Raw genomic sequence first — 27,882 nt, 5'->3', positions numbered from 1 at the left:
ACATCTTTCTTCCGCCTCAGACTTGACTAGAGGGACCCAGGTTGATGCCCATACACATTTTTTTGAGGTTGTGAATGCTGACGGCTTGCTGAGCCTCTGTACAGTTTCAGATACTGTTTGAAGATGTTCTGGAGTTCATTCATGGACTAGTGTTCCCCCAGTTGGCCAATATGTTGCTATTTTCCAAGAATTTCGTCCGCCATATCTTATTTGCCCCCCATGGTATTATAGATTTCCCTCTTCTTTGGAGTAGAGTGTAGGACCCTCAATAGATTACATCTGCTAAAGATGTTGTGATATCCCAGAGACTGTTATGTTCGTGTAAATCACCAGACTGCAGAATCCTTGCTTGTCTCTCTAGGATGGCTTTTCTGCTGTATTTTCAGAACTTTCTTGTCCCATGCGTTTTTCCAGGTCCCATCCTCCATTGTCTGGATTTTAAGGTACTTATGCCTATATTATCCTGATCACACTGTTAAGATTTATAAACTTGCCTAGTATACAATTCTCATCCCAGTAGCCAGTTAATTACCTGCAGTGCTTCATTCCCATAGCATTGCTCCTTAGTGTGTGTTTTAGGGGCTCAAAGGTGACTTTTAGGGTTCAGGGTTTGCTTTGGGGTGCATGGGTTAGTTTTATGGTTGCACTCACTGATGTGGGAATAGTAATATTTACATCTCCGCTATCCAACACCTTCCCTACTGTTGCAGTATGCCTAGTATTAGTATGCATTGTAATGAAGTGCGATGTAATGGTATGCGTCGTAACTTCATATATACCTTTGGAACACCAGTGGTATGGCCGCACAGTGGCCACCATTGAGAAGTGCTGCCAGGGGACTGGGCAGCTGGGCGGTGGGAAACTCCGTAAAGGACACTGGATGGGGCGTGGACGTGTGTGTGCGCGGGTTTTGTAAATATTTAAATGAGGGAAATCTTAACCTCGAGGCCGGGTCCCATGTCTTTGTTGCTCCTGCACTCCTGAGTATCCTGAGGCTCCCTCCCCTAAGCCACGGGTTGGATGGGTGGGCATGTTCTCCATGCGGCGACTGATAGGCTATTTTTATGCTAATGGGCCTTTCCTTGTATTTCGTCTGCTAATGCTGGAAATCCTATCACCATCTCGCTAATGTTAGCGGCAATGTTCGCCGCCGATCCCTGAAGCTATCGCCATGTAGTGATGGCTTGTAAATACATGGTGATAGTTAGCAGCAGTTGTCTTACCGCTGAAAACTAACGTTGGCGATAGTTTTCGCCAGTCCTTGTACATATGGCCCACTGTGTCTGAACCTAACCTTAGAAATTAGTATTTTTCCTGAACATCTAGCCTGTAACCTGGATCTGCATTAGGGCTCAACTGACAAGTAAAGTTTGTAAACTTTAGTTACCAATCTATATGGAATAAGTAAAGTAGTATCTCAGTGTAATGCTAGGCAATCGTTTTTAAACTTGTGAAGCAGGGTGGTTAGTCCTCCTTTTTGGTCCAAGTGTTGGTGGGAAAGGGCAAGGACACATGCTGTTCCTTTATCTAAAATAACACATTTAAAAGTAAAACTAGTGCTAAGCAACTCTGGTGTTTTGAAATGCATTGGTTCATAGGCTAGTATTCTATTGGAATGCAACAGGTCTATTTCATATCGATTTGCCTCTTGTAAAAAAAAAAAAAAAAAAACCTTAAGGAAAAATACGAACTCTTTTTTTTTTTTTAAACAAACTAAAATATATATCCAAATTCACTTGTAATGGCCTCCTTTAGTGTACCCTATACCCAAATTTTCACAAGACCTATGAATTGCTTTTATTGGTAATATTGGAAAACTAACCTCCAAGCTGGCTAAATTTAAACTTCTAAAAAAAAGTTCTGCAACTGGATTTGAGGGCAAGGGGGTGATTACTTTTAGTATTTGTATAAAGTTATACGGATGTGTAGTATCACTTTGATTTTAAATGCTCTTTGATTGGTATCATCAAGGGCAACACACCTGCAGGGGAAACAGTCCTTGAAGGCTTTGGTTAAGACCAAACACAGTGCATTTTTAGTTTTGACATGTAGATCATGGCCGACTCCTTGACCGCATTGAGATGTGGTATTTCAATCCATAACCAAGACACGTTTTTGAGGTTTTGTTTATTTGAAATGATGCAGGATGAGGCTAAACAGATAAGAATTTTGACCTAGTCTATCCAAGGTGTCCCAGTACTTTTCAGTCACTGGACCAGTTCTGGCAATTCATTTTTCAGATCTTCTCTTGGGTCAATCTTTTTGTTATTGCTACACTCTTCTTTTTCTTTTTTTTTTAAGGAGTATAAAAAGCTGTACCCTCTGGAAAACATCACATTGGCTCCGGACCCTCAAATACCAAAAGGGTTGCCACCTGTTGCCTACAATCCCTGGATGGACATTAGAGAGCGTGAGGATGTACAGGCGTTGAATGTCAGCTTTCCTTATGGACCCCTTCCGAAACACTTTCAGGTATGTTGGCTATATGAAATGTTAGCTATGTTGTACTACTTGTTTTGTTGATATTGAAGTTCCTTTTGGATGGTATATTTCCCTGATGGGAAGTACATGTACAAGATGTTTGCTACTTTCTAAGCAATAGCAACTTAAACATTGGTCTTGTCAACTGTTTTTTTTTTTTTTTTGTTTTTGTTTTTTGTACTGGCCTGTGCTTCACACCATCGTTCAACATTTTAAACCTTATTCTTGGCCAGTAATAAATCTAACTAAAGTCCACTTGCGTAATACACTTACTTTCCTGCAAAGTAGAGAATAGAAATGTGAGCAAATTATACATCAATTATGTCAACATTATTATTTTTTTTAAATGTTTCTTTGATAGTCAATTTTCAAAACATGTAATCACCTGCCGAATCTCCAATTCACATCGGAACAACCTTCTGAAGAATTATCTTTTGACAAATACCCTGCATGCCTAACTTTACACGTTAGCATCAGAAGGTGCGCCACATTTGATGTATCTGAAAATTGTGTTGCTCTTCCTCAGTCACCCCTGTACTTGACAGTTGAACGTAAATCTCTCCATTTGTTTTGAGCAGAAGTCTCCTCAAGCACACGCTTTTTGTTTTGTTCTTTATTAAATGTAGATTCACCCTTCCTTACAAATTGTGTATTAAGTTGCTAGCATCAACTGTATGGGATCGTTTGTTATCCACTTGATCCTGGCTGTTTAATTTCACACTTGTTGTGTCTGGCCTTGTACATTTCCTTGACATGGATTTACTCTGTCCACATTTCCATACAGGATATAAATTTGTCTTTTTTGGCAACCCCAATGGTGAAATCCCGGTAGTATTGTACAGGGTACTATGATGAGCCCATAACCAATTACCGCTTTGTTGAAGATCTTCTAGTTCAGACTTCAAAGACATTTGCACTCCTTCAAGAATCCACTTATTTAATTTCTCATCCGACCTATTAATATTACGAAGTACGCTTTTATTAGATGCCATATCCTTGCAGCTTTTTTTTCTTTAGATGAATTTCACTTTATTATCAGCGCTTGTAAGTGTCCATTGTAAAGCTTTTTAGCTCTGCCCATGTAGAGAAATAACATTTCGGAATTAGGGAAAAACCTTGTCTAGAGTTCATCCTACAAATGGCGCCGACAAATCCATTGCACTAAAGGAAAACCTCCTGTCTTCCCATAATATACTCATGCATTTAAGTCAAGCAGGTTTGTATATTCAGAAAAGCTCATTCTTTACATATGGGTTTCATTTAATATTCTTTTCCAAAATCATTCTATATATCAAAGTTTTGTACAATTTACCTCCAATCCTATTACAATGTATAACCAAGCATTGCACCCTGTATCTCAAAACTATAGTACAATATATAGTGAATCTGCTGATCACATAGTAAATGTATTGCTCTAAAACCACTACATTACTCGGACTATCATTCATCCAACCCACCAGCTACCACTCCCATTCAGAACCTCTTTACACATTTATAAAAACGTGCATCTAGTGTGACGCATGCTTCTGGCATGGAAAGAATTCATGTAATTGACCTATACAGTTACGTTTTTTTTTCTTCTCAATGTATAGCTAATTCCTTTAAAGGCTGTACAGTCAGCGCTGTGTGGATGTACTTATGGATCTATATATTTATTACACTTCTTCTAATTCAGCATATCCAATGCATTACCCTCTTTCTCACCCTGTAGCACTCCATATATCCTCTACCTCACCTCTGACTCATCTCAAACCTCTTTCCAATGCACTACCCTATTTGATACCCTAGGACAAAAAATTACCCCATGCCCACAAGGACAATCCCAGCAAGCTGTTGTGAAGTGGGGGAAGAACTGGTCTCTCGTAGATAATTTTTAAGTGGTTCCCAAATATCCTTTAGGCAAGATGTCAGGGGTTGTGTCGTGGCATAGAATTCAGTTAGTGTTGCATTTGTGAGACTGAAGAGCCAGTCTTTCGCTGTGGGGAGGCACAGCTACCCCATTTGAGAGCTATTTCTCTCTTAGCGAGCAGCAGTGCGATGGTAGTAAATTTATGCAGCTTCTTTGGGAGCCCTCCTACATATCCCAACAAGGCGGCTTCAGGCGTTGGGTCCAACTCAAGATGTGTCATTTGTGCTGGATCTCCCGAAGATCCCAATTTTAGTGCAGTTCCACGTCAGATGGATAAAGTCAGCCTGTGGGCTGCCACACTTAAGACACAAGTGCGGTCAATTTGAATCAATCGCCTGAATTCTAGCTGGGGTCATATACAACTTCCACAAATACTTAAAATGTATAAGCTTATGTCTGCTGTTTAAGAGTCCTCTTTAGTTTGTGCACAACAAAAGGACCAATGTGAGTTCTGTATTGGGTGCCCAAGATCCTGCTCCCATGCCTCCCGTATCTTGGCGTCTCTGCTGGGGACTAGGGACATACATGATTCATATAGTTTCAAGATCGGGTGTTCTCCACCAGGACTCCATTAGTAGCATAAGCGGAGGGAAGGGCTCTGGCTCCAATGGATATCTCGCTCTTAGCTCTGAGCGCACTCCGAATCCTACTGAAGACTAATTGATCCATAAATGTTGCGTCCCTGACCTTCCCTCTCTGCGTACTAGAGAAAACGTGTCCCCCTAGAAACCAATCCCCTATCTTGTTCATAGAGTATGCAGTGAGTGTGCGCTGCACCAGCTTCTCCTCTGATGGGGAGCCAAGGGTTATTAATAACTGGGATCTTAGGTGAGTATAGAGCGCCCTTTCCCGTCGCTCTTGCCAACTTTCACCAGGCCAAGCTAGTGGTGGAAACTGTCTGAATATCCTGGTAATCTCTCGGGAACCCCGGCTGCAATACTGTGCAAATTGGCGCAGGGAGCACCAGATCCGCTTCTGGTCCAGAATAGGGAATCCGTGCATCTGGGTGGTACCAAGAATGAGCAACACTGCACAAACAAAGTAGTAATCCTGACAATCGGGGACCCCAAAACCACCCCTCATATGGCAATGATATGGTGCCTTAGCTAACGCAAGGTCTTCTTTCTCTCTCTCTCTCCCCCCCCCCCCCCCCCCCCTTCGACCAACCTCATCAGGTGAGGCCGCAACTTGAGAAAAAAGTAATGTGAGCGAGGATTAGGGATGTTATGGAATAGATGTAAAAATTTTGAGTGGACGAGTGCTACCCAACCTGCCAGGGAGAGCGAGTTTCAGCCAGAGCCTGACCTGCTGTTCCAAATTGTGCACCGCCGGGCCATAATTTAGTATGACAATTTGCTCAGTCTCTCTGGGGACCCGAATGCCTACAAATTTAGTTGACGACTCACACCACCCAAGTGGGAACGTACTCTCCCAACGTGCAGTGCTCGGGGTCAAGGTAACAATCTTAGATTTACCCCAATTTATACCCAACCCTGAAAACGCCAAATCTAATATTCTCACGGATGAGCGGTTCTAAATTCTTTGGAGGGTTACAGACGTAAAGGATGATGTCTTCTGCAGATAGGATTAAAAGCAGCCCGGTTTTGAACTGAAGGCCTCTGTGCATAAGCTGGAAGTGGTGAACCAGTGGGTCTAATGCCAGTATGAAGAGCAACTGGGAGAGCGGACAGCCCTGTTTGGTGCCTCAAGTAAGGGCGAACGACGAGGACAGTGTGCCGTTAAAGCGTAATGTAGCTGTTGGCTGGGTGTATAGTAGCGCAGTGAGTTCAATGAATCCCTTGGAGACCCAACTTCCTCATCACCGCCAAGAAAAAGGGCCACTCCAGGGAGTCTAATGCTTTTTTGGTGTCCAGTAGGACTGCAGCCGCAGGGACCTCTGGGGCAATTCTGTGTATCCCTGCAAATATTATGCACAGGTTTAACGCAGTTGACCTATGGGGACAAAGCTCGACTGGGCTGGGGAGATAGCGCTGAGACTGGCATTGCTATTAGATCGCATTATTATATTAGCCATGATTTTATAGTCTAGGTTTAAAAGTGACAGCGGCCTACAGGAGCTGCACAGCAGTGGATCTTCTCCTGCTTTTTGGAGAAGAATTATTACGGCCTCACGCAAAGTAGGGGGAAGCTAACCGCATCCAAGCACCTCATTATACACCTCTAATAAATAGGGCGACAGAAGATCTTTATAGGTCTTATAGAATATCCCAGTAAAACCATCGAGGCCAGGAGCCGTCGAGCCATCTATGGCACTACTAATTTCCTCAAATGAGAGTGGCTTCGCAAGGAATTGCTGCATAAACCGCTCGCGTCATACTATGGCGATCTTGGCGAGATGGCGGTTGTGGTCTTCCTTGCTGTGCGACACACGAGTAGCGTACAAAGTGGAATAATATGCTAAGAATTCATCCCAGAACTCAGCTGTGTCGCTGACGGTCTGGCCAGATGTGGAGCATATGCAAGTAATGTGAGCGCCCAGCCACGGGTCTCTGCAACCGTGCCAACGTGCAGCCAGGTCGGTCACCATTCCCGTAATGCCGCTCAATGGCATACCTAACTACTTTCACGCTCAACTGCCTCTCTGAATTCAGAGTTAGTAGATTGTTCTGATGTGAGGGGTCAGGTTTTATAATCTGCTCACCATCTAGTGTTTCAAGCGGCTTCTCAATTCGTGCAATCGTATTCCGCAAATCTTTGAGAATCCCAGAGTGCTTAGAGATGCACACCCCACGTATAAAGGCTTTAAATGCCTCCCAGAGTGTGGCCCATAAGTCTACTGAACCTTTATTCAACTATATCCTCCCGAAGCTCCGGAAGAAACACTGCATCGGACAGAGCCGACCCGGCGATTCTCCACCTCCCTTAAGCCTAGGAACGTGTAACTGCAACACCACCAAAAAATGTTCGGAATATGTACTTGGGAGATGCCGGGCCGCCCTGTAGCATGTTGCCAAATTGGGGAGACAAGCCAAAAGTCCAACCTGTTCCAAGTACCATATTGGGAAGCATGAGTGTATGCGGCGTCTGCCGGGTTGCGCAGACGCCATACATCCACAAGGCCAACCGACTCTCATATGTCTAACAAAACATTGCTTGCGCTGGGTTTAGTGTCTGAAAACTTGGATGTGCTATCGCACGCTGGGTGCAAGAGGAGATTCAAAATCTCCACCCATAATATTTAGTCGGCGTCTAATTGGAGGAGTTGTGTGGGAAGTCTTTGGAAGAACTCCGGGCTGTCAAAATTAGGTGCATACATGCTGATGAACGCAACACGATGCCCCATCAAGCTTCCCTCTATTATAGTGAACTGCCCCTCACTGTCATTAAATGCTTTTGCAAATTGAAAAGGCAAACGCTTATAGATCATGACAGCTGTACCCTGCGCATATGTGCTGTATCCCGCAAAGTAGCGATGTGGGCCTCAGCTCGTAGGAAAAGTGGTGGTGTCAAGTTTGGGAAGGTGGGTCTCTTGCACGAGCACAAGGTTTGCCGCAAGGCATTGTAAATGGTGAAGGACCTGCTTCCCTTTCCTGGGGTTGTTGAGCCCAGGGACGTTCCAGGTGATCAATGTTGGATCAGAAATTGGTGCCAGCCTACCCTGTCCCGCCATCCCAACATATGGACCATGACTTTACTTGTGCATTGTAATTAAACCAAACCATGCTGCAGTGAAAAAGTGAAGTTAACTCAATAGAAAACCCAACAAAGCTAACGTTCCTTCCCCCCCCCCCCCCCTCATCCCTGTGCCCCTTACGGAAGGGAGTCTCCCAACTGAACAATTGTATACTTGCATCATGTAAACACCCACGTATACAAAGCAGGAGCAATACTAGATGCATTACCTGTAAGTTAAAGCAACACAAAGTGATACACACTTGGGGAGTGGCAATGCCACGCCAGGTAACCAACATGAAGGTACAATGAAAATGCGGAATTCACATAAAGAAAAGGTCACGCAAGAGTCAGCCGCTGCTTGTCGGTTAGGTGAGCACTAATTTACTCAATGGAAAACAAGTAAATGCTGGCTGCTGAGCCACTGGGGAGGGAGGGGGATGACCTGGAAGATTCCTCGTTTTTATGGCCGCTGCTGCCCCCTTTGTAGTCTCTGCAAAATTCTTGCACCGCAGTGGAATTGTCAAAAATGAGAGGCCAGCCCTCCATGTCCACATAGAGGTGCGCTGGATATAACCTGCCATATCGCAATCCCAAATTTCTCGAGTTGCCTTCACTCCATTACATTTGCGCCTTGCCTCCTGCACCATCGTGGTAAAATCCGGAAACAAGACTAATGTTGAACCTAGACAGCAGATTATCTCTATCTCTCTATCGTTGGGGCGGGGGGCCAAGCGAGCTATGCGTTCTTTCTACGAGAAAGGTAGAAGTAAAGGAAGCTTTACCAAAGACGTCCGTGGGCAGGGTCTCCACAAATTGGTCCATACACCCCGTGTTGGCGGACTCTGGGATGCCCAAAATGCGAACATTGCGCCTACTGCGCGCCTCCAGGCTCTTTTTTTTTTTTTTTTTTTTTAATGGCTTCCTCCTGGAACTTTCCCATTTTGTCTAGGTGCTTTGTAGATTGCGCCACACCATCTTCCAGATCCAAAACCTGCCCTCTACAGTATCAGGAGCTTCTTGTGCATGTCTAATTTGGCACCCATAATTTCCAAGCGTTTTTCCAAGGTGTCAAATCGGCCATCAAGCGCCCTGAAACCCGCCCGTATTTCCAGGAGTAGTGTTCCCGGGCACTTTAGTGGGATTGCTAAGGCCTGTCATCTGGACCCCCCACCACCACCCCCATGCTTTCTTGCCGCTGGACTCAGCAGATTGCTCGGTGGGCCTTCCAAACTGTAGTAGACACTGCCTGGGGTCTTTGAGCCCTATTGCCTCCCAGCACTGTTCAATGGCCACCAGCCGTTCTCAGGGCCCAAGCAATGCTCAAAAGGAAATGAAGGCCTATTCCTACGGGGCCCAGATTACCACACCAAGTCTCCGATTTGGCCACACGATGCAGGGGAATGCCAAGCGCCCACTCAGACAAAGCAGGGCACTGTGGGCCCAAGGCAGCCCTCAGACAGGAGTGTACCTTCCCCAGCAGCTCGGGCCCAGGACGTATATAACCATGTGGAAAGCTCAGGAGCTGTGCCCACCCCCTGCGCCATCAAGCCGGAATCTCACACAAGTGTTTCACTTCGCTATGCTCGGCTGTGCACGGCAATAGCAGCCATCACTCGTCCGCTCAGTGTTTTCCCCCCTCCCCACGGCCCCACCCGCTGGCCCAAACAGCCGTATGGCTGGTCCCCAGACTCACCCTTGGTCCCGCTCACCGAGGGGCCTCAGGCAGCGAATCGGACTGGTCTCTAGCTTCCGTCGTGGGTTTGAGTTAATATGAACTGGGGGTTCGCAAACAGACCGAGCTCACCTCAGGTGAGGGGGGCACATCCCCTCCGCTCCTTGATGGGTGCGGCCGCTGGAAGCTGCTTCGCATCTCCTCGGTTGGCGTGACCTGATCTCAGCTGCGCCCTGCTCACTACGCCTGCCCACTCCCCGCAATCCTGGAGGACTCGGATGTCGGGCATCCGGGAGCCTCAATGGCTCAGAGTTGAGCAGGTGCTTTGGTGGAGCCAGGCCGATCATCCCGGGTGCAATGTGGCCAGGTTGTAAGGCAGGATGGGTGAAATTGTCGGGAGTGCTGGCAGGTAAAAATAAAGTGACTGGGTAAAGGTGATCTGCTGAACTTCCACTGATATCCCATCACTATCTATTTTACATGTTAGTGGTGAGTACTAGTTTTCCATCATTTGCATTCTTGCTAGGACTCTTCTTGTAACTATTCTTTTGCCATTGTTCTCTAATCATTACACGATTTGTCATTCTTAAGAACAGATTACATTTGTAACTTTATATTCTCCTTCTGAATTCTGTGAACACAAATTCATTTTGACATTTGCCTTCTGTAGGATTTAGCCTATCTTGTATAATATATTGACTGTTGCTTTTAATTTTTAACCCCTACCATAGTTAAAACATTACCTGCTTACAGCAAGCCATGATCATCTTGTAGGTCTAGGTTGAACCACACAGAACATAACTTCCTGGAAAAGGTTTACTGGTCAAATGAATACTTCTATTTAAATCATTCTTATTTTGATTTACCCCCCAAGTGACTTGTTAACTATTTCCAATTTAAACAAAGGCTACATGAAGTGCTTTAAATAAAGGAAATAGGATTTTACATACTCCTGTCTATATCAATTGTTACCTCAAGTGTTGGATTCTGATGTTTAAGAAAGCATCCTTAAATCTTGTAGGAATACCTTTTATATTAGTTGGTCAGAAGTACATAGGGTTTCCAGAGTTGCAGATGACTACAATGAGTCCAGCCACATGGAGTTATAGCCTCCTCGATCATTTAATTTGGAGTGTAAATGTTAAAACTCGGTACGTCCTGAACTATATCCGTCAAATGCATTAAATGAAGCCTGATCTCTGGTGGTCACTTCTCTACAAGAATCAATGGGAGTGAGTTGTTCAAATATTTCCTGTTCTCATGCACCCTGAGGATTAAGGAAAATGGATTTGTTTCTATTGGAGTCTAATGAATTCCCATCAATTGGCGGTTTGTAATTCTGAAACGGCATGTGCCACTTATACCAGTGTATGCATGGTTTTTAAAATGATTTTTAAAAAAATGGCAGTGATCGATTACTGCATGCCAATGCTTTGGCATAAATTAAGTACTGAATTGTCTGAGACTGAAACCAAGTATTAGTGAAAGACCCTTATGATTGCAGTCCATTGTTTGAAAAATGAGCTTGCAATTTGATAACTCATACTACTGGAGTCTTCAACCTGTTGACCTGAACCTTCTGAATGATGGTTGTAGGTGAGTAATTCTATAGTGCTTGCTCCAACTAAACAGAGTTAAAGTATAAAACATGCAAACAAAATCAAGTGTGTATCTTTATTTTTTTTCTTCATTTAAAAGAACATACTTTGTTTTCATGAGTTATGAGAATTTTATGAATTTTATTTCGCAGGTGTGCTTTTTTTTTAAGCCGAACTTCACTGCATGAGTAATCTGTCTGCAGCCGTCTCTTCATAACGTGGTTTGAAATTATTGTGGCAAATGGCTACCACGTGTGTCATTTCTGCCAAGTGCTTAAGAGCCTGTTGTAAGGAGAGATGACCACCACAAGTGGGAAGGGAGCATTTCTTAGTGTGTTGATCTGCATTAACACAGGAACACTATTTACAAACCATGCTCTCACCTTACATAGACCTACCCTAGTCTATCTCCTTTGATGGCAATCGGCTTGCTGAAATCCTCTCATCTCTGGCACAAACTACACCAGTGTGTCCCTTTTTTATTTTTCTACATTTCAACATAGTGCATATGGTGTTTACCGGAGATCTGTACAGAAATATGGTTGTGCCACTCAAAGCATCAGCATTAATCTGTTCTTGTGAACTATACTTTTCTTGCCCACACTGACCTTACAGGTAGGTGCAAGGTAATGGGTCACTAGTCCATTTGGTCATATGATGGTTTACGGTTGATGGTGCACCTGCAAAGCATGCCATAAAAGTGGTGATATTTTGTAAATATAGCTGAACTTGTACATTACTGCCATTCCACATTTGTTTAGCTAAGTTTCATTTTGTTTTCTTTATATTTGGAAACATTGCTTGTTTACTTGTGTTGATTTCTGATCAGGGAAGGTTCATTGGCCTGTCAGGATGCCTTGCCATATTAAATCAGTAAAGAAGTTGGTAAATTATGATTATTTACTTTAAGATGACTATTTAGGGTTTTCATAAGGCTATTACAACAAGGAACTTTGGATTCCTTCCTTGGCCGGTCTTGCAGACCAAAAAGTGATCAAAATACACCCAATTGTGAAGATTCTTGGTTGGTCCGATTAATTTCAAGTTTAAGCCGCTTAATTACACCAATGATAAAGCAAAGATAACTAATAGTACGGGACATGCCTTCTATTATGCAGCCTATTCTGATTTCTCAAGGAAGTCCTTTACTCAAACTTGTTCTTAAATTCTTAAATTCAAGAACCACTTTGACTGGCATGCTGAATACTCTGCTCAGGAGGAGATTCCCAGCTTAAAATAAATCTTGCAATTCTATGTTAGTAATTTTGTTCCCTTGGTCAGGGATTCTTATTGGTCTGATTAAGCTTTATCTTATTTTGGGAGTTTAAATCGTGGGAATATAGACTGAATCTGCAAGGGTATGAAGACCAGCTTCCTTTTAAAGATTGACTTACCCGGTCAATCCAGATCTGTAGTCGAACCCACAACAGAAAACCAGAATTAAAGCCGTTATTTAATTTGTTTCCTTTATTCAAAGATTTAAGTCTTTTTATCAAAGGAGCTGAAAGTGAGGAAGAACCAAAACTAGAGGACCGTTGGGTGATAAATGTTATGCTGGGTATATCTTTACACTAGTTGAATAGGACATGTGCCAAGGAGATGTCTCTTTATTCCACAAAGCAGTATTAGGGAAACTACAAACCTTGTTCCTGATCCAGGGAGTGGACTAGTTGCAAACTAGTAACCCTGCCTCAAAGTTTGTCCAATCGTTAGTTTTGATTTTTGTGAGACTAGTTATTCTAAATAAATCTTAAGATATTCCTGTATTGATACTGTGGAGTCTCCAGTCCTTATGAGGATATTAAGTTGGCTCAGAACAATGTCCTAGTAAATAAAGATTCACTTCTTGAGGTAGATGGAACTATATTTTTCATCAAAATTGGTAATTTAGCAGGCATAGTACATACTTTTTATTTGAAGAGATGATTAATTATTTTTTTTAATTTGATTGCCACTCTTCAATATCAAATCAGTCTTGGAACCTCGTGGCTTTCTTAATTCCTGTATAAATTGTACTGCTAGAATCCTACTTCTTGCGTCGAGTTCATTATAAACAGTTGCAGTGAAGGATTTGGTCTTGATATATGTGCAACAACTTCCTCTAAAAACCAATAATTGTCTGTAGTGGCTAAGTTATCAAAAATTCCTTAAGAATATCGGAGTACATGAATGCTTTCCTGAATCTAAATAAAAGCAGTTATAATCCCACGGGCCTTTGGATGTGATGTTACTGAAATAGGATCCTTCACTGTGCCTGTGGAGATTAGACGTTTCAATAGAGTAATATTGGACATCTTTGGAGCTGTATACAGTGCCAACATGTTTACTGAGTTGTATCTTGTTGGGGTGTACCATTGTTACTCTTGAAACAAGTGAGAAATGCAAGATGGCATTTCAAGCTCCTTTAAGGAATTGTCAGAACCATGTAATACCAATTAGGCTTTTGTTTCACCCCTGGACATTTAAAAACAAAAAAAACTAATTACGGAAGCAATGATCTCTGCTTTCATCTATCATACTATCATTTTAGATAGATTTTCAAAATCACCTAATGAGCATGTGAAAGTAGTTCTCAATTGACTTAACCTCCTTGAAGTTCAACCTGTAAGGTGCTTCCACAAATCTTCAAGCGGATACTTATGTATGCACTGTTCTTCAAAGAAATAGAAGTGGATAATCGCAATATAAAGAATTGTCCTGTTGAATTTCCATTGCAGAAATTTAGTGATTCCTTTGATTGGTGAACTACTAGATGACATTCACAAAATTTCTATACCTTAGTGTCGCTCATTACTGATTTGCTCAAAAGGGAAAGCTTTTCAAATGGATTCAGTGCTATGCTGTCCTGAAAGAGCTCATATATATACAACCTAATCATGCAAAGCAATTTTGAGATTGCTTCCGATTATGCCAGCTGAGCGGTTTTCATTCAACCATCTTAGGCAGTGAACACCTAGTTGCTGATTACTCACCCAAGTTAACTTTAGAACACAATTACTCTCTCTAATGATTTTATTTTTATATTAAAAAAAAATAAAAAAATTTTACCTTCATTTCCAGACTACCAAATGTAGTGTCGTGAGTGTGGGTTTTTTTTTTTTTTTTTTTCCCTCCCCCTTTCCTGGTTACCTCCAGAGGGCCTTAAATAAAAAAAAAAAAAATCTAACTTTCAATGCATTTGCAAAAAATACGTCTGAGCATTACAGTGCTCATTGCCATCTGGAACCTAACTGTACCCAGCTGATGAGCCCATAACCAGGGCATAACCAGTCCTGTGTTGCAGTTCATTAAGGTCCTGGCAGTTCGAACTGGACTGTTTCTGTGAGGAGCAGGGTCAAGACTGATTTGCATACGGACTGTTTCTGTGAGGAGCAGGGTCAAGACTGATTTGCATACTGCTGGATCCAAACTGAGGCGCCATGGTGAGCAAAAGAACAATGTGTGGGGAATCTACCCCGAGCGATTGCCAGTGGATACTCATAAAGCATGAGGTTTGACCCAGACTCCACTAAACCTAGGTGGTGCAAGCAGTGTGATAAGCATCATGGGTTTTTTAGACAACCGTTTACTTGTATCTACAGCAAGGTTGTAGGATGTACAAATGAGGAAGCGTTCCTTCATGCCACGTGATGCATGTAAAGTGGCATCTTACCTAGAGAGGTGGGATATGTAGGGGTCCCCGGTTATTCTCCTAATAAATACTATTTGAAAGTTTATCACTTGAACGCTAATTTGTTTAAAAACTGCTGTTCCATAATTTGGTTATTAAAAATTCAAATCCTAACCTATGTTATCTGCCTTCTTTTCTTCTCAGCTAATGATCCGTCAGAGCTACTTTGCCTCAGTTTCCTACATGGATGCACAAGTTGGTCAGTTGCTGAGTGCTTTAGACAAACATGAACTTGCTAATAATACAGTTGTTGTATTTACTTCTGATCATGGTAGGTGCACACTTCAACATTTGCTATATATTAAAAACAGTACTTGCAAGTCCTTGCCTTATACAAGTTAAAATTCCAAAAAATGCTACAAGTTTCCAGCTGTTATAAGAGGTCTTTTTTACCTCACCCTTACACCCTTTTCCCAAGGCTCGTACCTCCGTTCATTGCATTTAAATGTGCTTTTGTTATTCGCAGTTTTTCTCCCATGTGTGTAGTCCTGAATTCTCCTCTCCCTTGCACTCCTTACTGGGAAGTGTATTCTACAAACCGCTTGGGCACTTTAATCCCGAAGGAACACCCCTTGTTTATGGATTTTTTTTTTCTTTCTTTTTTTAAAGAAATTTGTTTAGCGAAGACCCAGAATCCGTTTCAATCCTTACTTTGCCTCCACAGTAGATGAACAAAAGCTTGTGTGTCTTTCTCTTGGATTAATAGATCCCCTTCAGATTCTCAGAAGTTCTCTGTAATTAAACCTTCAAATCCCACCTGTCATTTTTTAAATAACGTTAATTCCTTAAATACTAGAAATGTTCTAGTTTCATGTCATGGTTGGTGTTGTCCTGTTCTCAACATTTTGCTGTACCATAAAATGATTATTCCTGTTGCATTTAAAATGGAAAGAACTCATTTATGGATCCCATTGTATTTCTGCTCACCAAAGATGGATTTAACTGGTTTTTTTAAATTATAATTACACTTTGAATGAAAAGCGCAGCAAAATGCATTTCACAGATCTTGTCAATGAAGCTGCCATAGTAATCACAAGGATAAATGCACATCTGTTATGCATTCAGTAGCTCTCCAGTGCAAAACTGATTGAGTGACGGCTAGTACTTACATCACCAAATTGCACAGTACAACATCAGATGTTATAGGTCAGCATTATCAGTAATTTTTGCAGCAGATGGGACCTAATTGGGCCCCAAAAACCTCTAGGGAGGGCTGTGAGATGCATCTCTTCAGCACACGTTTCCGCCTGTTCACTACAATAGATCATGCCCTCCAGCCATTGAAGAAGCCGATTTCAGCATCCATACTAGTACCACTCACCTCTTAGCTAGCTCAAGTGCCATACAGAGGACAAATTGGCAAGCAGTCCCAGGGATAGTCCACTAGTAGCGCTAGCTGGGGTGATGGAGGCAATTGCAATTCCACCGTATGACCTTAGGATATTCATATGCTGAGTGGAAAAAAGGGTGCATTAGGGAGACCACACTGCCTACATACAACTGGGTTCTGATTCTTTAACTTTTTTTTTGTTTTTTTTTTTTTTTTTTGTGTGGTAATATCGAACAAGTAATTTAAAATGTATCAATTTGTGTTTGTAATCAAATAGGGTCTCCTTGACCTGCACACAGCATTAAGCCCACCTCTTATTGCAAATCTGTTGCCCCCTGTTGACTTACCATTTTTACTTTACTTTAAAGGGTAAGGTAGGTATGTTGGAAGTCAAACAAGAACATAGGAAGGGGAAGCCTGCATCCTCACACTGTATATAGACAGTATGCTCTCAGTAGTGGTCAGGGGGGAGGGGGTAAATCCCTAAATGCAGCCTTAGCAGGCTGCGTTTGACTAATGCCAAAGGACCTCTTTTACTTAGTCTGGGGGCTAAAAAAAGGACAATTTCATTTTGGTAGGGGGCGAGGGAAGTAATAGGCACAGATCTGGTACAGTGAGGCCTCAATTTTTCATAGGGCGCATTAGCACCTACCATTTCAACCATGGCTGCTTGCAACTCCAGATCAGCTTAAGGAGCGCCTGTTGCAGTTGCCAAAACTACCAGATGGGGAGTTGCACTGTTACATCAGCAAATGGGTCCAGTAAATGCGGTAATACAATAATTTTAATGAGAGATTTTCCACAACCTAGAGATTTGGAGACCTAACCAACTGTCTATGCGACCTTTAAGCTGGTAAAGTCACCCCAAAATTTACTCTTGCCTCAAGGACATCACAAGTAACAATCATCCAAGTATTTGATTCTATCTGGGCACCCTCTGAGTAGATAGTCCATCACTAGCTCGGTAGGGAAGTCTGCAAGTGGGAAAACTTTAGACTTGTTCCAGTTTATTTGTAAACCAGATTGGCCTCTAAATCGCATAACTTCCCTGATTACAAGGGGCACATTTTCTTGTGGCTATTTAAGGTATAAGATGTTATGCGCATATAGGAAAATACAATACATTTACCCTCCACTGCAGACCTCGGGTAGAGCGAAAATCCCAGACAAAGTGCCAGTGAGCAAGTTAAAGGCAGTTGACCTCTGGGTGTATTATACCAGGCTGTTTTTGCACCAGTGTTTGCTAATATTTTGTCTATATATTTAGTAGTGCGAGTGGCCTTAGGAAGAGCAAGAAGTTGCACATCTCCCAGGCTTCAGCAAGACTATTAATGTTGCCTCTGTCATGGAAGGTGGCTAAATTCCCCTAGTAATGGGTGTGTTGAAAAGATCTGATCCTCTAGGTGCCAGAAAGTCTGCTGTATATGCACTCACCAGAAGGCGAAGCGAACATCGGAATTTTGAAATGTATGATATCTAAGTGTAAAAAGTCTGAACAATGTTGGACTGGCTGGTGCAATACAATTTACTGAAAAGGGAAGTGAGGTATATGGATACATGAAAATAGGCAAGATCCAAGAGAAACTGATATCCAGTAATAACCCACCTCATCAGTACCAGTCTGTCCCTCAAAATTCCTATGTAGTGAGTGGAGAAGTGCAAGGCGGAGTTGCTGGAGGGAGTTCCTTGAATGGGGGTGGAGGGTTGCGTCTCCAGGGACTGAGTGTTGCAGACAGCTGGCTGAAGGGGAGCATGGATCACGACAAGAGTGAAGAGAGCCCTTCACTGTTTGTTCAAGTGGTTCCCACGTCCATTGCGTGTGGGATGTGTGGGGTCTGGGCGAAAGGTGGAACGGGGGCAATGTCAGTTACCCTTGAAGGAGGGAGTCCTGCCACCCTGTGAGCCAACGTGTCGGGGAAGAAGGGAGGGAAAGGGATGGGTAAAGAAGGGGGGTGGGAGAACGAGAATAACTATGAGGAAAATGGTTGGCAAAGTGGGAGGAAAGGGCGTAGGAGAGGCTAGGGAGGGAGTCTAGGATCGCGAGGAGGGGAGAAGCTACGGGGGAGGTGCATAGGGAGGGAAGGCGGGATGAACAGGGCAGGGGTGAGGTGGGGCATCATCGATCCCCAAGCTTTTAGGAATGCAGACTACCATAGTATATGCTTTAATTGCTTCTCAGTCTGGCAGACTGTCAGAGTTGTCGTTCAGCTTATAAAAATCAATATTGGCTTTGTTGATCAAATGTGATTTTTAATTTGGAAAAGGGACGAGGCATTTGGCAAAGCAGGAACAGTTGGTTTAATTAAACGCTTCGGCTGGGAACAGTTACAGAAGCAGGTCTGAGCACTGTCTCAAAGTACAGTCTATTTGAACGCAATTAGATAAATTTCTTGAAGTATCATAAAACAGTTTATAGATATGTTTAGGAAGAGGAATGTGGGCCTTGTCGTGTAGTCTCAAATTACTCCCACCTGATAAATGCAGGTGGGTCTTTCTCATCATGGGGTAACCATGCCAGATGTCTGGCATGGGGAGCGTGTGATCGCTGTGTCCTGTTTGAGTGTTCCTAGTCTAGGGTGTGGCATCTAACATTGTTTTGGGAGCACAAACCCTCCGGCCCTGTGCGCTTTATTGGGACCGGAAATCCCCAGACCAGTGTGGTGGTGCTGCCTATCTGTGGGATTATGTGTTTTTTTTGTTTTTTTTTTTTTAACATGGTCTATCATGGGGACTACTCTCTGCACCACATTGTCGTCCGTCAGTCTTTCCCATGTTGGCAGGATAGGAGATCCAATTGTTCTATATAGTAAAAGCTGCAGTTTGAGGCTCATAGATCTGAGTGACCTTGCAAAGCATAGGAGGGGGGTGTGCGGGGTGCAGAGGAGCAAACTATGGGTAAATCTGCTGGATAATTTGGCATGAAGAATTTGCTCATTGCCATGAAACCGTCTCACTTCCATTTATCCAAAATGAACACCATGTGTGCCAGGATAGACTCCATTATGCGCAAGTTGGAAAAACAAGATGGCCGCATAACTGAATAAAGTATCACGATTGGTGAGGACACTGTCTTTTGTCGGTGAATAGATGGTCAACATGGACCTCGCTTCCAAGTCCAGTATTATGGGGATCCCGAAGTCTGCCAACACAGGTAGAATGTAGCCCTTAGTGGAACGCTTACTCGCTACGCTCTTTGGTGAACAGTATTTTCCAAATTGGTAATAGTTGAAAGGGCTCACTGATGTCCAGCCTAGTCAAGACTGATCATTGCAATACTTTAGAATTCTAGCAAAGAGCTACAGCTCTACGCGTAGCACAGGAGAAACTCGCTCTACAATTAAAGGGTAATGCTGGGGCCATTCACCCAGACTTCACTGTTGCAGTACAAGAGGCTTTCTAAAAAAAATTAATGCCGATCATCCGGAAATTGCAACATGCCAATATCACTTATGTTCCCATCAGGGTAAGGACCACATTCACCACTCCACAGCTGGCGAGTTCCTTCCTGCGACCTGCCTCTGCAGATGCATCCTTGGCGAGTGAAGCAGCTGGCCTGTCCCAGTCTGTGTTGCCACTGTTGGAAAAAGACAAGCTCTTTGTAGTAGATGGTGACATAGTCCCACTTTCTACACCTGGACTTCATTGGTCCCACCTATGTCACCCCAAGATGCCATGTCTGATGGATAACTGCGCCCCACCATTGTATGCTGATGGGGATTGGCAGCTAATTGGGACTCTAGAACTTATTCTGATTAGGCTTCCTTTACTGACAACTGAACCCTCAGATTGAAATGATGGGGTAACCTGAGGTACCCAATTATTCTCCTCGGTGCTCTCATTCACTCAAGGGAGACTCTGTCCAGCTCTCTCGTTGATCACTGACAGTCTATGCCTAAAGCTCTAGCTTGGTTGTTTTTTTCATTTCGTTCTCCTCATTTTCACTTGCCTAATTGAGGCTACCCCTCACTTTACTGCAGTTTTTTCTACCCCCCACTTGCATCCTCCCGGTTTCCCCTTTCTTCTATTCCTAGTTTTTGTTTATCTCTACTCTATTTCCCCCCCCCCCCCCCCCCGGCTCACTTCCTAACCATTATTTTACGCTGTCAGATTGGCTGCATTCCACCTGCAGAATCCCAATGGCTGCCATTGTTGTATTTTTATTAGCTTGGGTTGTTGGGGAGGGAAATACATTCCTGGTGGGATTGGGCTGCCAGTGGGGGTGGAGGGTGGGTTGGGAAATGCTCTATATGCTGTTTTATTTGTGCACGCTATTTTTTTGTCTATGCCGGATTGGCCATCCCTGCTACATATGACATTATGGATCTTGGTTGCCCCTGCACCCCGAAACCCACCATAAGACATTAAACCCTGAAACAGTGTAAACCGCAATAGACGCACTTGCTACAACTTCTTAACATGGAACGTTCAGAAGTGTGGGTAACCAGTGGAAGCGGAGACACATTTTAGTGTATCTGAATAGGCATAACATCAGTTGCTGTACTCCAAGAGTAACTTGGAACACCACACCATTTTTGCTGCTCGCTGGGCCTCAGACTTTTCTCCACGTATTCCACATGTACATGGAGAACTATGACACTTACTTACGCAGGTACACATGTTTTACAGGGTTGCTTCCGTTTTCCCCAGATGTGCTTTACACTGATATGGGTCAGGTTCACTTGAGTGTTCTTCACCATAGGTAATTGTTACTGACCAAATAATGACTATGCCAACTTCTTTGATAGGCTGTGGGGGCAAATTGTGGACATTGGTTCCACCCATGCTCTGTGGAGCGGGGGATTTTAATGTTGCTCTAAATGCAGCTCCTAATAGAAACCATACTCCCACCATAGCATTGCAGCCCGTCCCATGCAGTGCATAATGGATGAGTGACATGCAAGATGCATGGTGGGCCAGCCACCCTTTGGTTTAGGAGGGTACCTTTTTACTCTGGTGTACATAACAGCTGTGCTAGGCTGGACTGCTGGCTCACAACTTCGGGTTTTGGTACAATGGTGAAGGGGGCTGTACATCTGGCATGCTCTTACTCTGATCCATCCCCTCCCCTATTCCCCCGCCCCGTCCCACTGACCTACCATTCCTCATACGCCTCCTGGATGCTCCCTCCATTTTATTTGGCGCTCCTTTCCACAAGGAATTTAGAGAGGAGATTGTAGATTTCTTTGACCGAAATAAGAAATCTCTCCAAAAAGGGCACAATCTTTGAGGCCTTCAAGGCCGCTGTGTGTAGCATGTTCATAGCCAAGGTCGGGAAACGGGGGTTTATGCACTCTATTAGAGATAATTTGAAAGGGCTAGAGAGAGACATTAAAACCCTGGAGACACATTTGGCCAGCTCTGATGACCCTGAGGTAGCTGGTAGATTTAGGGTTGGCCCAGACAGATTTTCATTCGATGGGAGTCTGTACCACGGCAAGTATGTCATGGCGTGAGTTTTGGAGAGGGAGTAACGCTGGGACACACTTTCGTGAAAATGAGACACAAACCTCATTTCATGAATGATCTACTAGAGATTAGGGACGCAGACAGAACAGTATTCCAGGATACGGCAGACGTGCTATGGGATTTAGCCTCCTTCTATAGTAACCTGTGTGCGTTTCATGGAACGGGAGGTGCAGGGATGGAGGCCTACCTTGAGGATGTAGCGCTAGGCTCGTTGAGTGACTTGCACAGGGAATTTCTAGCTGCTGACATAGACTATAATCGGGAGGCAATTATGCAGATGCAGTCCGGTAGAGCCCCTCGACCAGACTGTCTGCAGATTTCTATGAGACCTATATTGTACGTTACTACCTAATTTTTAAATCTGTATATCAGGAGACAAAGACTGCCAGTTTCATCCACCACTCCATGAGGGAAGCAGTGATCATTACTCTACTCAAGCATTGTAAACCCTTGGACAATTGTGAATCTTACCGCTTTCTATCCCTTATTTCTTTTATTCCTGTGAGAGCAACATCCCACAATTTGCGTACCCTGTTTACGCTATTGCAGGACATAGATGGGATCTCTGCCGCAGTAGGTGTTTCTTGACCCCACCACAGCCTTTGACTCGCTGGAGTGGGGATATTTGGTGATTATACTGCAGCGTACGATCCTTCTTTTTATCATAGATTGTCTTCCTTTAATCTTCACCCTAGCAGCTGTATGGGAATAATGGTGTTGGCTCCGACCTATTCTCAATCACTCTGGACACTACGTGGGGGTGTCCCTTTTACTGCTTTTTTTTTGTGGCGGAACTGCTGGCTGCCAAGGGTTGGCAACCTCACTTCAACTATGCTCTTGATTAACCCAATAGACATTTGTTCGTATCATAGTATGTGGATGTCACCCCGTCCACAATACAGTTCATTTCTGATTTTTCCATTGAATGGTTCGATTCTGAGCTGCGCTATTTGGGGGCTAGTGGCGACTAGGGATGGGGATGAGCAAATCTAGATGAACGCACAACCCTCTCTATTACAGACCGCATAACCCGATTGATCTTTGTCCATCTCAATGACTGGTCGTCTATCACTCACGAAGGTAGTTGTCCTGACGGAACTTTATGAACTATTTTGTAATAGCTTACTCGCCACTCACCTGGTTGAGACTTTTTTTTTTTTTAAGGTGTTGCAATCTCCGTTGATTCGACTGGCCTGGGCAGGGAACAAGTGTCTCCAGTGGGATAACCTTTCTCAAGGGAAGGCTTTGAGGTGCTGGATATGATATGTTCTGGGGGATTTGTAGAGTGCACGGCTACTCAAAGAGTGTCCCGACACTAAAGTAATACCTCGGAGAGAGAGATCCAACAAGCTTTCATTCCTACAGTCAAATTATTGATGGAACATCCAGGTCTTGAGTTGGCATCTGAAACTAAGGAGTTCAGGTTCACTTCTGAGGGAGGGAGGGAGGTAGCGAGTTCCATAATCTGCTTGCGATCACCTGGAAGGAACGTCCTCCCTTCCTTACTAGAAGAAATTTTGGCACCGTTAACAGGTGTTGGGTCGGATCTTAGCGTCCTACCCGGACAATAGGGGGTGATTCTCTTTCTGAGATACAGGGCCCCGCTGTCATGCAAGGCCTTGAAAGCTAGTACCAATGCCTTGAAGTTAATTGTTTTTCATTTGTAACCAGTGTAGAGTTTTTAGGTGACTTGCCAGATGGGTCCTAGGCCCGACCATCATGGCCCTAGCCACCGCGTTTTGCACCAACTGGAGGAGATTTACTAAGTATTTCGGAATACCCAAGTACAGGACATTCGCATAGTCCAGTCTAGAGGTGATCAAGGCTTGAACTACCATCTGCCTGTGAGGCAGAGGCAGAAGTGAGGATTTCTCTGCATTTTTAGGAGCCAGAATCCCATGCCAGTCACATATTTTACCTGCGACTTTATAGAAAGATACGAGTCTAATAAGACTCCAAGATTTTTCACAGTGGTGACAGGGCTAGGGGGAGACGGTTGGTCCTGGGGCCACCTGTTCTTCCATTCACCACCGGTGTATGTCCAAAGAAGATAATTTCGGTTTTAGCAGAATTACAAGAAAGTTGATTCCGGTGAAACCAATCAAAGATGTTGGACAGACATTGATTAATTTCACTTTCATTAAAAGGTTCATCCTTTCCGTATGTGAACAGGAGTTGTGAATCGTCTGTGTAGGTTATAATCTTAGCGCCACATTTTTCAGCGAGTGAGGCCAGAGGAGCCATATAGATATTAAAGAGTCGGGCTCAGCACTGAGCCCTGAGGCACTCCAACATTCAGTTGGGGAATATCCACTGAAAACGGTGGGGACCAGACAGATTGTTGACGATCGTTCAGGAAGGAGGCAGACCAGCTGAGAACCATGCCCCCAAGACCACATTCCCCAAGTCTCTGAAGGAGACAGTCGTGGGGCACAGTATCAAAAGGAGCCGAGAGATCGAGCAGTATTTAAACTGCTTTTCCTCCCCTATCAAGGGTGTCTTTAAAGCTTTCTGTAATTTCCAGTAAGGCTGTTTCGGTGCTATAATTGGCTCTAAAACCCGATTGACTGGGATGGAGGGCATTTGTAGCTTCTATATAGTTGGTAATGACTGCGTTCACATATTTTTCTAGTGCCTTACCAAGAAAAGGAAGCGGTGTTATGGGCCTATAGTTGCTAACAACGGCTGGGTCAGCAGAGGGTTTATTCAGCAGAGGGAGGATTTTACCCTGTTTCCCTCTTACTGGAACTTTGCCAGTGACTAAAGAGTCACAACTTGGTTGGCAGCGGGATTTAAAAACTCCGCGACAGATGCTACTATTTTAGCAGGGCAAGGATCTGAAGGCGACCCGGATTTAAGCGCACTCAAGATGGTAAGTGAAGTATCCAAAGAGATAGGTAGAAACTCCAAGAGCGTCCGCCCTGTAAAAATCTATAGAGTCCGGAACGTCAGCCAGATTAGGACATGTGGATACATCAAAAGAATCCTGAATGGACTTAATCTTGTCATAAAAGAACTTTGCAACGCAAACAGTCCATTCTAGAGTGGGTGTGAAAAGACTCTGGGTAGCATTAGGGGAGACCCCATCTTTCACTATCTTAAATAGTTCTTTGCTACAGTTACTGGCTGTTAGACCTGTCAGCCCTTTGGGTGGTCCCTCCTCATCATTATTTATTTTGTCCCACTTTTGCCTCAAACCCTGTTTGAATTTTTCCTTTTTGGGAACCACCAGACTTTTTAGTGTTGCTGCAGATTCAGGGAGCCATTTTACCTACCCCTGAAACTTCTGTCTGAGGGCCTGAAGCACAAAATGGTGGCCACCTGTGACATCACCAGCATCCACTGGAACCTACCAGCACCTTCCAGAACATTCCAGAACCCTGTGACAGTTGGAGGCGGTTTAGAATGTTGGGAAGCTAAGAGAGAGAGTTGGCAGTTGGAGCTGGCAGTTGGCACCTGACTGGTGAGGAGTGAGCAGCAAAAACGTGAAGGAGGAAGGAGTGAAGCAGCAGGGGTGGAAACTTGTGCCTGGAGTGGGGTCCATAAACCCACCCTTGATACTAGTCCCTACTGACGGAGCCCAGCCTAGAGCCCTGTGTGGGAAGAAGTCAGAAAAACCATCCTGAGGACCTGGACAGCAGGAACAGGCCTTAAAGACAAGAGAACAGCAAGATCCTGACCTGGAAGCTGGTTTCCCTGAAGTCCGACGTCGAGTAGCCTAAGACCTGGAGCCCGAGGTGGAGAAGCGGCACTGACTGGAAAAGCAGACGTCGTACCCGGAGCCGCCAGAGGTCGAGAGAGGGCGCCGTCAGAGGTCGTGAGGAATACCAGAGGTCGAGGAGGAAGTCACCCGAGGTCGAGTGAGCGGCGTCATCGGAGGAGTGAAGTCCACCCTCCGGAGTCGTCGGAGACCGAGGTGAAGGGTAACGGAGGTCGGGAGTGAGGATCGCACTCCGGAGTCGCCGGAAACCTGTGAGGAGCACCGGAGGTCGGGAGTGAGGATCGCACTCCGGAGCCGCCGGAAGTCGACATCGAGGCCAGGCCGGCCGACGTCATCGAAGCCGAGGTCGCCATCGGACCGGAGCCGCCCGAAGTCGACATCGAGTAAGACTGCCCGACGCCATCGAATCGGAGGCCGAGATCGAACCGAGGCCGCTGACATCGAGACTGGAGCCGCCTGCCGGCGTCGTCAAAGAACTGACATTGTGCCGAGGCCGCCGACATCGAGCTGGAACCGCCTCACGGCATCGACCCGACTCCAGCGGCGTCGGAGCATCAGAAAAAGGGCAGTAAGTGGAGTAGAGGGCGCCTAAGGCCCTGTGGAGACCTGAGAGACTGCTCTAAGGGGCTAGGGAGGTGCTGGAACCAACCTGACTGTGCCAGGGGTGAACGGGGACTAATCTAGAGAAGTTGTGTGGAGAGAGAGAGCCAGGTCTCTGGTATTTTCCCCCTTTATCTGCCTCAGCCTTGACCAAGCCAGGGAGTAGACACCCCCAAGCCTTCCACATCCCCACAAGCTGTGCCTGGGCCAAATCAGCCCTTAGGAATCAAAAGTGATCTGATTCCATGAGTGTCACTGTCAGCTTTTAAGTATTTATTAGGGGCACTGTATTTATTGTATTTAACCTATTTATTGTTCCACTGTATTTATTGGTCCACAGTATTTATTGATGCACAATATTTATTGGTTACAGTATTTATTGCCTCAGAATATTTAATTGCCTGTCTGTATTGCACTTTTATTTATGCCTTCAGTATTTATGATCACCCCTATTTATTGAATCATTAAGCCAGTATTTATTTGTCCTGCACTTTCTAAAAAGTTTGTATATTGTGATTGTTATTTATTTTCTTCAATCAGCAACTAAGAGAAAAAGCAGATAAAGAAAGTTATTTTCATAATTTTTACGGTGTAGTCGTTTTTGGAACGGATGCACGCATGGTTATTGTTTGGGTATGTTGTATGCTTAGCACGGAGCCTGATTCCTGACCACTCGAGCCAAGCTACCACAGTGTGTCCGGAAGACCACCACCACCCCTTCTAGTGTGGGAGTGGGTTTCCAACACTGGCAGAGTCAATTTTTTAGCCAGAAAGCTTTTTATCGTTGCGGACCTTCGCATAATGTGTTTTAAGTGCCTGTTTGTAATTCAGTTTGCTCCGAGTGTCATAGGTTTTTCTCCATGAGCGCTCAAGGCATTTGCAAGCCCTTTTGCTCTTCAGCGCCTCGGAAAACCAAGGAGCCGAGGGATTTCCCCGAGCGAACCTATGAACCTTAGGGGGGGCAAGGTATAATGTCCATTTGTGAAGCCAGCTTTCTAACGCAGATGCTGCATCCTCTAAAGGCCCTTCCACAGGGATCGGATGATGAGTTATTATTTCTGCTAGGGAGTCAGGAGTAATAGCCTTAAAGATCTGACTTCCTTCTTTTGTTTGGTGCTCTGAGACCAAGACTTGTAACACTTTTTGTTTAACCAGAAGGTGAGCAGGAAATGGTCAGACCAAGCAATCGGTCAAGGGTTTTCTAAATCAATGTGTGTGGAAAAGATGTGGTCTAAGATATGGCCTTTGTCATGAGTTTGTGTAAACCCATGCAGAGCCATACTAAAAATATTTAAAGATACACATACACAGACCTCAGAATTTTCTGTTTGGTCAAAATGCAAGTTAAAATCACCTAGGACCATGCAATGATTATATCTAGTGGCAATAGATGCTGTAGCCTGGCCGATGGACTCTAAAAAAACGTCCCGGCAGTCTGTATATGACCATTCCTGCGACAGACTGGTGGGCAGAGATGGGGAGATACAACCCTAATCCCTCTGCTCCTTCAAGATTGTTCACGGGAATAGCTGAACACCGAAGGGATTTCTTGTAAATAATAGCTACCCCCCCCCGCCTCTATTTCCGATTCTGTCTTTCCTAATAATTTTGTAGTCGGGTGGTATAGCGTTCGCAAGAGTGGGATTAGATCCTTCGTGGAGCCAGGTTTCGGTAATAAATAAAAGATCCGGCTTGGCCTCGACGAGAAGGTCATATAAATGAAATTCATGCTTATTCATGGATCTAGCGTTAATAAGAAGAGCTTTAAGTTTTTCTCTAGTTATATTACTCAATGGGGG

At 44.2% G+C, this 27,882-nt stretch overlaps 1 protein-coding gene across 1 annotated transcript in view; it reads left to right on the top strand.

Moving 5' to 3' along the window:
* Positions 1–27,882, top strand: part of IDS (iduronate 2-sulfatase) — a 109,384-nt gene that overhangs the window by 73,464 nt on the left and 8,038 nt on the right. The window contains exons 6-7 of the mRNA XM_085608003.1: positions 2,302–2,472; positions 15,111–15,237. Of these exons, the coding sequence (XP_085464129.1) occupies positions 2,302–2,472; positions 15,111–15,237 (298 nt within the window). The remainder of the gene's footprint in view (positions 1–2,301; positions 2,473–15,110; positions 15,238–27,882) is intronic.

This window comes from Triturus cristatus, chromosome 5_2 (genome assembly GCF_964204655.1).
Source record: "Triturus cristatus chromosome 5_2, aTriCri1.1, whole genome shotgun sequence".
Classification (NCBI taxonomy): Eukaryota; Metazoa; Chordata; class Amphibia; order Caudata; family Salamandridae; genus Triturus; species Triturus cristatus.
Note: the sequence above shows the minus strand (reverse complement) of the source record. Positions and strands in the feature narration are given on the sequence as shown.